The sequence below is a fragment of the Prunus persica genome, chromosome G1 (assembly GCF_000346465.2).
Source record: "Prunus persica cultivar Lovell chromosome G1, Prunus_persica_NCBIv2, whole genome shotgun sequence".
Classification (NCBI taxonomy): Eukaryota; Viridiplantae; Streptophyta; class Magnoliopsida; order Rosales; family Rosaceae; genus Prunus; species Prunus persica.
Window position 1 is genome coordinate 3,871,969 of NC_034009.1, and position 10,230 is coordinate 3,882,198.

Here is a 10,230-nt window from a genome sequence, read left to right on the forward strand (position 1 = left end):
GGATTTTCTCAAGTTGTAATTACTTTGACTCCAACACATCACGTATCCAGTGATATCGCACATCAATGTGCTTCGACCTCGAGTGAAAACTCGGATTCTTGCTCAAGTGGATCGCACTCTGACTATCGCAATGCAAAATGTATTTGTGCTGCTCTTGCCCTAATTCTTGTAGGAATTGCTTCATCCAAAGCATTTCTTTGCATGCTTCAGTAGCTGCAATGAACTCTGCCTCTGTAGTTGATAGAGCAACACATTTCTGTAACTTTGATTGCCATGAAACTGCTCCCCCTGAAAATGTAATCAGGTATCCTGAAGTAGATTTTCTGGAATCAAGATCTCCTGCCATGTCTGCATCTGTGTAGCCAATCAATTCATATTTTCCACCTCCAAAACACAAACTCATTTTGGAAGTACCCCTGAGATATCTGAGAATCCACTTCACAGCATTCCAATGCTCTCTGCCTGGTTTAGACAGGAATCTGCTTACAACGCCAACTGCGTGCGTTATGTCTGGCCTCGTGCAAATCATTGCATACATCAGACTACCAACAGCTGAGGAATATGGCACCATATCCATGTTTTCTTTTTCTTTCTCACATGTGGGACTCTGCTTTGAACTAAGCTTGAAGTGACTAGGAAATGGAGTAGAAACTGGTTTTGCTTTATCCATGCTAAACCGTTTTAGTACCTTCTCGATATAACTTTCTTGTGATAACCTAAACTTCCAATTTTTTCTATCACGGGTTATACTCATACCGAGGATTCGTTTTGCGGGTCCTAAGTCTTTCATAGCAAAAGACTTGCTCAACTCTTTCTTCAGCTTGCTAATCTTGTCACTGTTTTGTCCCACGATCAACATGTCATCGACATAGAGAAGAAGTATGATGAATTCACCATCATCAAATCTTTTCACAAATACACAATGGTCTGAAGTAGTCCATCGATATCTGTGTTCAATCATGAAGGAATCAAACTTCTTGTACCATTGTCGAGGTGCCTGCTTGAGTCCATATAAGCTCTTCTTCAGCCGACATACCAAATCTTCTTTTCCTTTGACTTTGAATCCTTCTGGCTGCTCCATGTATATTTCTTCTTCAAGATCTCCGTGAAGAAAAGCTGTCTTCACATCTAGCTGTTCGATCTCGAGATTCAGGCTTGCAGCCAAACCGAGTACAACCCGTATGGATGACACCTTCACTACGGGTGAGAAAATCTCTTCAAAGTCAATTCCTTTCTTCTGACTGAAACCTTTCACAACTAGCCTTGCCTTAAACCTGGGCTTAGAGTTGTTTTCTTCCGTCTTCAGTCGATACACCCATTTGTTCTTGAGTGCTCTTCTACCTTTTGGTAGGTTCACTAGATCATATGTGTGGTTCTCATGCAGAGATTGCATCTCTTCATGCATGGCTTTCAACCACTCATTTTGTTGATCATGAGTCAATGCTTCTTTATAGCATTCTGGTTCTCCCCCGTCTGTTAGGAGAACGTAATCATCTGGAGAGTACCTACTCAGAGGTCTCCGTACCCTGGTCGATCGTCTTGGTTGGAATTCGGCTGCTGGCTCTTCATCGGCTTGTGCTTCTAGCCCTTCATCTGCTGCATCATCTATTATACCATCAGTTGTATGACCATCACTCATGTCACCATCAACTGGTTCATTTATAATAGGATCACTAGCTAGATCATCAGTATCATTGGATTCATCTCGCTTGTCATTGTGCTCCAATGGAGAAGGAACTGGATCTAAGTTAGCTGGATATTCTCTAGGATTATTAGGTTTATCACCTCTTCGAATGTCTTCAATGTTCTGATCTTCAAAGAAGACAACATCTGTACTTCTAATAATCTTTCTAGCTACAGGATCCCATAACCTGTAACCGAATTCTTCATTCCTATATCCCACGAAGATACATTCTTTCGACTTTGCGTCGAGCTTGGATCTCTCGTCTTTAGGAATATGAACAAAAGATCTACAACCAAAAACTTTTAGATGATTGTAGGAAACGTCTTTTCCCGACCAGAACTTGTTCGGGACATCACCATTCAAAGGTGCTGAAGGAGAAAGGTTGATTAGATCAACTGCAGTCATCAGGGCTTCACCCCAAAAACTTTTGGGCAGCTTGGCATGAGATAACATTGTTCTTATTCTTTCAACAATTGTTCTGTTCATTCTCTTAGCTATGCCATTATGCTGAGGAGTCTTCGGAACAGATCTTTCATGCCTAATTCCATTACTTCTACAGTAGTTTCTAAATGCCCCCATATATTCTCCTCCGTTATCGGTGCGAATACATTTGAAGCTTCTACCAGTCTCTCGTTCAACGCTAGCATGAAACTGCTTGAACACTTCATACACTTGATCTTTTGTTCTAAGTGCGTAAGCCCGTACCTTCCTGGAATGATCATCAATGAAGGTAACAAAATATCTTGCACCACCAAGAGTACTAGTGGTCATAGAACCACAAACATCAGAGTACACAACATCCAATACATTGGGTTTTCTTTGTGCATGACCATGTTGAAACAAAGCTCTATGCTGCTTTCCAGCCAAGCAATGCGTGCATGATTTTAGAGGCATGTCATTCTTCATCCCAGTCAGTGCCTTTCTTTTGGCTAGAATTTCCAGCCCTTTCTCGCTCATGTGACTGAGCCGTTTATGCCATAGCTTGATTGAGTCTTCTGCGAGAGCATTTACGTACCCATTACTGACTTTTGCATGTGTCATGTATAGGGTGTTCTCCTTCTTCCCTCGTGCTAGGACAAGAGAGTTCTTGCTGAGTTTCCATTTCCCTTCAGCAAAGACATTGATGTATCCTTCATCGTCAAGTAATCCAGTGGAGATTAGATTGAGACGCATGTCTGGAACATGTCTCACATCCTTGAGGACCAAGTGACAGCTTGTGTTGGTTTCAAGGGAAATATCTCATCTTCCCACGATCTTGGACAATTTGTCATTTCCCATCCTCACATTACCAAAATCTCCATTGGTGTAAGATGTAAAGAAGTCCCCCCGTGAGGTGACATGAAATGATGTACCAGAGTCCACTATCCAACATGTATCTTGAGAGGACAAATTAACGAAGCCATCACCACATAGAATAATTACCTCATTTCCACCAGAGGTAGTTGCAGTCGTGTGCCTGGCATTACTCTTTTCGTTACCTCTATCTTGCTCTCGCTTAAACAACATGCACTCTCTCTTCATGTGGCCTATCCCGCCACAATGGTAACATTCTGGGTCCTTTCTTGTCTTGGACCTTCCTCTCAAGCCATCTCTTGACCTGCCCTTTGATTATCTCCCCTGTGGAATTTTCTATTATTAGTTCTTCCACGATACTCTGAGATGAGGGCTTCTGACTCGGCTACTACACCTTGTTCTTTCCTCCTTGCTTCTTCATTGAACATGCTATCTTTAACTATGTCCAATGTAAGAACGCCTTGAGGAGCTGAATTGCTTAAGGATACAACTAGTGTATCCCAGCTATCAGGCAAATAGCTGAGTAACATTAGTGCTTGTAACTCATCAATCACCATCTTCATATTCGTCAACAGGTTGATCAAACCTTGGAAGTCACTGAGATGCTCGGTAACACTTCGACCATCTCTGTACTTAAGGTTTACCAACCGTCGGATAACCGATGCTTTATTTTGAGTGGTCTTCCGCTCGTACATGGACGACAATTTTGTCCATAATTTGTATTTATCCGTCTCTTGTGCCACATGGTGGAACACACTTTGATCCACCCATTGTTGGATTTGTCCGACAACTTTTCTATTCAGAATGCTTCATGCATCGTCTGACTTCCCTGCTGGTTTTTGTCCCAGAAAGTGAAGGGGCTCATACAAATCCTTGCAGTAAAGGATGTCCTCCATTCTTGGATTCCAAATGGAGTAATTGGATGCATTCAATTTTAACATTGTTGCTGATGATGATGACGATGACTCCTCCATCTTAAATTACACAAGAATATAATTTTTGAGCCAAAGCTCTGATACCACTTGTTGAAAAAGATTGCGAAAAATCAAAGAGCCAATAAATAAATATGGCACTCCCAGGATCTGACTTCTCCCAGCCTTGTGTAAATAAAATGGACAAAATTAACACTCTATCTTCCACTAAGAAAAATAATGGGAATACAAAATTAATCTCACCAAACACCGGTGGCTAAACTCTCTCTTGGTTTTTTTTTTCTCAAGAGGATTTTCTCTCTCACACAAGTGAGGTTTTCTTATCTCTCAAAACTCTCTATGTTTTGGTTTTCTAAAGGATGATTTGAACTAAAGGAAGGCAACTGCTTTTATAGCCAACGTTCCTGACAAATTGGTGGCCTTGCATGCGAGAGAGTTTTTCTCATTTTTTCTTCCGTTTGTTTTCTTCAGATTTTCCCGTCCTTTCTTTTATTTTATTTTAATATTTATTTTCCTTCTTTTTCTCTCCTCCACTAACGAGGGAAACCCATCAGCAATAAGGAAGTTTTGCACGGTGCTGGTGGTGTACGCTCGGAGTTTACAAGTGGTTGGCTTCTAGGCTTGTCTTAGGTAGTATGGATCTGGTGCATTCTAGGATCTTCTGTGTTAGGCACGATTTTTTTGTGGATAGGGTTGTTGGTTGCAATCTCTGTACCCATCTCTCTGGTTTTTTTTTTTTTTTTTTTTTTGTGGTGGGGATTTGGGATCCGGGTGGTGATAGAGCCCTTACTGTTTTTGAGCAATATTTCGGGCAACACCATGTGCTCATGGATTCTCCTAGTGCGTATAGAATTTGCATCGACGAGTTTGATGATAAGGCTTGGAGTTGTGATTTGTTTGTTTCCTTCTTTCGAGTTCTTTGTAGCAGTCCAAAGTGGCATGTGTCGGATTCTCTTGTGACATGTGTGGTACTCTTTCTACTCTGGGATTTGTCCTAGATGGTTTTCCTAGGAAGGTTTTAACGAATCCAATGTATTTGTGCCAATATGTGTATACCTTTTTGGTTTATGAATGAAATCTTATTCTCAAAAAACTTCAACACCTGTATCTTTGAGGTAAACTTTGTCATTTGAAGAAATGTTTTTTATGACGTCAATCGTTTTTAACGGAAAATTACTAAAAGGGGTTTTGTGAAAACAATTTCAAACCACAAGAGGTGTTAGCTAGTGTAAACTTTGAAACCATAAGGCCCCGTTTGTTTCTTGGAAAAGGGGGCTTAGGGATGGGAAATCATTTGCTTTCCCATGTTTGGTAAGTCTATGCATGGGAAATCGTTGTCTTGTACATAAGAAAGTAGGGGGGTTGGGGGAAGTAAAGCCCTCATTCTCTCTTTGGTTTTGTTTTCCTCCTCATAGGAAAGTTTGGGAAAATGAGCCAACATAAAATACACATTTTTTTTATGACCATACTATCCCCATTAACAATTTAGAATTACAATTAGCATTAAATGCTTTTTTTTTTTTTAAAAAAAATTTGATTTCATATGAGTATAATTGGAAACTTAAACAAACTTTGTTTTATATTCCTACACAAACCAAACATGTGAAAGGAAATAAAGTGGTATTTCTTAATTACTTTTCCAAGATTACCAAACATAGGAAATGAATCTCCATTTCTTATCCCTTGAGAAATGACATGGGAAGTGATTTCCCCTCGAATCCGTTCTGTGAACCAAACGGGGCTAAGTGTAACTGTAGAATTACCATTTAAGTTCCATGATTCCAATTTCTTTTTGATTTTCCTATCTAAATAGAATTACCATCTAGGAACTGGCTTAAAATTTCTTTTTTACTCGAGGGTAAGGGCCTTATAGTTTAAGTGGTTAAAAGTCTTCCCCCAATATCGATTGTGTAAAATAAATATAAGAAATTCATTTTTATTCCAAGGGCACTACTCCCTTTTGAAACAGAATAATTTGGTACATGAAGTTGAAATTGGATAAAATAAGCACACAATAATATTATACACATAACATATATGAGCCATGACCCTATGCAAAAAGCTATAGCCAATATGACTACTGGGCAGTGCTTTTGGCCAAGACAAACTTCTCTCTTGTATGTTTCACATAGTCAAGCAGTCTTCCATGATCAGGCAGGTTCTCTTTGATCACAGGCGCTTGCTTAAAATTCTGAGCCCATGCATGCAAGCGAGGCAGCGTGCCTGGTTCTATCACTTTTTTCCCTACTGCTTCTTCCACGCATTCAAACCAGTAACTCAGAGCTCCACAGGCAATGTCCACCAGACCAATAGTGTCGCCGCCGAAGAATATTTTGTCTCCAAGGACTTGTTCTTCCAAGATTTTTAGAGTTTCATGCAACTCTTTTGTTGCCTTTTCTTGTTCTTCATCTCCAACAGCTCGAAAATATGCACTAAGGCTGGGCCTTATCTGGAAAGGAGAACAAAAAAAGAAGAGATCGATGTCAGTACGTTTTCAAATTCAGAATCTCCTACACGTAAAATGTAATTAATTACCTTCTCTACTCCAAATTGCATCCAAAATCGAGCAAGGGCTTTTTCATGAGGATCTTTTGGAAGCAATGGCTTCTCTGGCCATGTTTCTTCGATGTATTCGAGGATGATGAGGGACTCAGCAATTGTCTTGCCGCCATGGACAAGCACTGGCACCTTCTTGTAAACTGGGTTGGACTGCAAGAGCAACTGGCTCTTGTTTGAAAGGTCTTCTTCTATGTACTCATAGCTCACACCCTTGAGCTTTAGAGCCCAAATCACTCTGTGAACAAAAAAGCTTGGCCAAAATCCCAGCAGCTTCACCTCTGCCATTGTGTTGTGGTGAGATGTTTGAAACAAATGGGTTTAGAGTCTCTCCTCTCTTGGTGCCAGATAAATTCAGTTTTACATATATATAATTATGTCGCAATCTCCTATGCTTGGGCGATAAGTTTCAAAGTTGAAAATGGAATAAACAAACCAAAATGTTTATTTATTTATTTATTTAGACCAATCAAGTAAGAGAAGATTTCAACCTACAAGTCATAATAGGAAAAGATAATATTTTAATTTAAATCAAAATAGAGTCCAACTAGAAAAGTAATCTTAAGAGATAAAGTTAATCCTATTAAAAATAAGATTAACATAAAAATACTTGATTGAAAAAAAAAACTCAAACTAGGAATCCTGTAATGAATGCATGATTATGTCATGATTTATCTGAAATCAAGTTTCTCATATAGGTCAAGTCAAGCCTCGGATGTATGAGGTTGAATGAGTTGTGCCAAAACGTACAGTAACAATTCTTCACACATTAATTTTCAACCTATGCTAGAGTCTAGAAAATAACAACACTAATTTCATACTAACAATCCATCTCGAAGTAAACGATCTTGACTATGCGCCTAATCGACACTTATTGGGGGATGATGTATCATCAGTGAATTAATTGTGGAAAGAAAAAGGCAACGCTGACCGTCCCTTTCGTTTTGTCAATTTTCATATTTTTTCTCTCTCTTGACGTGCTTACTTTGGTAAACTTGATAGGAGCTTCCAAGCAACATCCCATCAAGCTCCAGGCAATAACACAGCAAAGAGGTCAAGTCACCACCGCCAATAACGACTTTGACTATCATTGTGGGGCTGTACGCAGATGACTATCATTGCGGGGTTGTACATAGAAAATAAGGGATGCTCTGATACCTCAGATACCATGCTAAGATTTTAGAGCAACGGACTCTTGGTTCATTATCAGTAATATTAATATTGTCTTCAACTTAACAACATGTTTAGTAAGTGTGGAGTTTTATACAATTGATCTCGATGTTATTAGGAGTGGAGCCATTTATTATATGAGGACTTTCTATTTTGTTAAGTATCCGATGTGGGACTTTGTGTATTCTTCAACATCTTTGTTCCCAGCTCTCAATTAGGCCATTGTGTTAGTTTATGGGAGAAGATGTTTAGGAAAATGTTTTCATAAAATGAAAACAACTCCACGTGTAAGAGTCAACCAACTTTTACTTAGTAATTCTCTCATTTATTCAAGAATTTTCTAGTTTTATCACACAAGTGTGCATTAATGTTTAACACATTGATTGGCCTACAACGACAAAATGAAGAAAATCTGAAGTTTATCAACCAATCAAAATTATTTTTCATTGAAAACATGCCAATTGCTCATGAGAAAAGAGGACTTTAATGATAAATTATGTGTTACAAAATAGTTGAAAGGGCAAAAGTAAATGATATTCAATTCTATGTGAGAAGAGAAGATCCCATTTGGACACGTCCTCTCCCCCAAAGATGTATAAATAGCACTGTAGATGACTCATTATTGCTCACAGAGTAAGTACTTGATATAATTTAGCTCATGAATATGGGTAGCACTGTTGTCAGGTTTCTAAGCATTGCAACCTTATTTACCATTTGCTTATTATTATGCAATGCAAATCTGAGTGCGCCTTGCAAACAAAATGAGAGACAAGCACTTTCGAAGTTTAAGCCCGATCTTGAAGATCCTTTAATTCAGCTTTCATCTTGGGCTGGTGAAGGAGATTGTTGCACTTGGACGGGAGTTGTCTGCGACAATTTAACCGGTCATGTCCGCGAGCTCCACCTTGCTGAGATGTATTTAACCGGTACGATAAATCCATTTCTACTCAATTTAACGCATCTGAGCTACTTGGATCTAAGCAACAATGATTTTCGAGGAATGCAGATTCCTAGCTTCTTAGGTTCTCTCAAAAGTTTAAGATATCTTGACCTCTCAAACTTGATGTTCGTCGGATTAATTCCTCATCAATTGGGAAATCTAACGAGTCTACAGGTTCTTGATCTGGGGATTGACACCCGTTTGGAACCGGAGATTAACACACGTTTGGAGGTTGAGAGCCTTCAATGGATTTCTGGTCTTTCTCAATTGCAACACACTACTACAAAAAAGCAAAAAGACGACGGTAAATCACCGTCGTGTATTTGGTTTTTCAATGGTCGTGGAATCCACCGTCATCTTTTCCCTCATAAACCACGACGCTAAATAACCGTCGTTGTTAAACAATACAACGTCATCAAAAAATACAAAACGACGTCTTTGTACTGCAAAAAAATCTAAAAAAAGCAATCGAGGATGATAATAGACGACCAATTCTCTAAAAAGACCGTCGTTAAAAAGGGAAAATATGACACATATTAAGAGAACAAGGCCGCAAGATAGACATACAACGACGACAATAAAAATACGCCGACGTTAAATATAATTTTCACGACAATAAAAAATATGACGTCTTTAAATACATTAGAAGACGACGTTATTGATACCTACTACGTCGCACATATAAACACAACCGTCGTACAATTAATTTTCCACTTCGATTTTTCGATAAAAGATGACGTGGAAATAGTTGTCAGTGTCATTATTTACGACGTATGTGTTTCTATAGTAGACGTTGAAAAACTAAACAACGTCAGTTACAAATATATGAGAGTCGTATTAAAAAATTTATACGTCCTATTTTCAGAAACAAACAACGACCATAAATATTAGACGTTGTTAAATACAACAACGTCGGAAAACAATAAAAACAGACGTGTTTAGTCTGCTAAAGTTCTACAACGTCTCTTATATGAGAATAGACGACCAACTCAAAAAAATCACCGTCGTTAAAAAAGAAAAATATGACACATATTAAAAGAACAAGGCCGCAAGATATACATACAACGACGACAACTAAAATACTACGCCGTTAAATACAATTTACACGACAAGAAAAAATATGACGTCTTTAAATACATGAGAAGACGACGTTATTGAAATCTACAACGTCTCTTATTTACAAAAAACCGTCGTGAAATAAATTTTCCACTTCGATTTTTCTAAAAAAGATGACGTGGAAATAGTTGTCAGTGTCATTATTTACGACGTATACATTTATATAGTCGACGTTGTATTTATATGTATTCATTACTCACGACGCACTTAATAATATAGACGACGTTGAACTTCTAAACAACGTCGGTTCCAAATAAATGAGAGCCGTATTACAGAACATATAGACGGCGTAGATTATGATGGGAGCCGTATTACAAATAACGTCGTTTAATTGTTATTAGACGGCGGTTATAATGAATTTCCGTCGGAATTAATTTCGTTCCTCTTCGTTTATAAAAGAACTTGCGACGTGGAAAATGTATGATGACGTCGTATTTTTTAACGTTCAGATTATATATCTCGTTTTTTAGACGTCGGTATTATGGGATTGGAGTCGTGTTATTTTGAATTACATGGCCGGTTCTTTATCCTTCACCGAC

General features: G+C 38.5%; 1 protein-coding gene and 1 pseudogene across 2 annotated transcripts in view; one reads left to right on the top strand and one right to left on the bottom strand.

Moving 5' to 3' along the window:
- On the bottom strand, positions 5,818-6,930 carry LOC18793511 (probable glutathione S-transferase). The gene is made up of 2 exons (XM_007226439.2): positions 6,445-6,930; positions 5,818-6,358 (listed from the first exon to the last, which is right to left on the bottom strand). Exons 1-2 carry the CDS (start codon positions 6,751-6,753, stop codon positions 5,987-5,989), a joined length of 681 nt encoding a protein of 226 aa, XP_007226501.1. The 5' UTR covers positions 6,754-6,930; the 3' UTR covers positions 5,818-5,986.
- Positions 8,300-10,230, top strand: part of LOC109946683 — a 14,146-nt pseudogene continuing 12,215 nt past the window's right edge. The window contains exon 1 of the transcript XR_002269770.1: positions 8,300-8,831. The product of XR_002269770.1 is annotated as an LRR receptor-like serine/threonine-protein kinase FLS2 (transcript). The remainder of the gene's footprint in view (positions 8,832-10,230) is intronic.

Excerpts from the sequence above, each read along its gene's own strand:
- LOC18793511 (XM_007226439.2), bottom strand. The coding sequence starts at position 6,753 with ATGGCAGAGGTGAAGCTGCTGGGATTTTGGCCAAGCTTTTTTGTTCAC. Across the intron at positions 6,359-6,444 it reads TGCAATTTGGAGTAGAGAAG|ATAAGGCCCAGCCTTAGTGC; the intron begins GTAATTAATTAC and ends TCTCCTTTCCAG.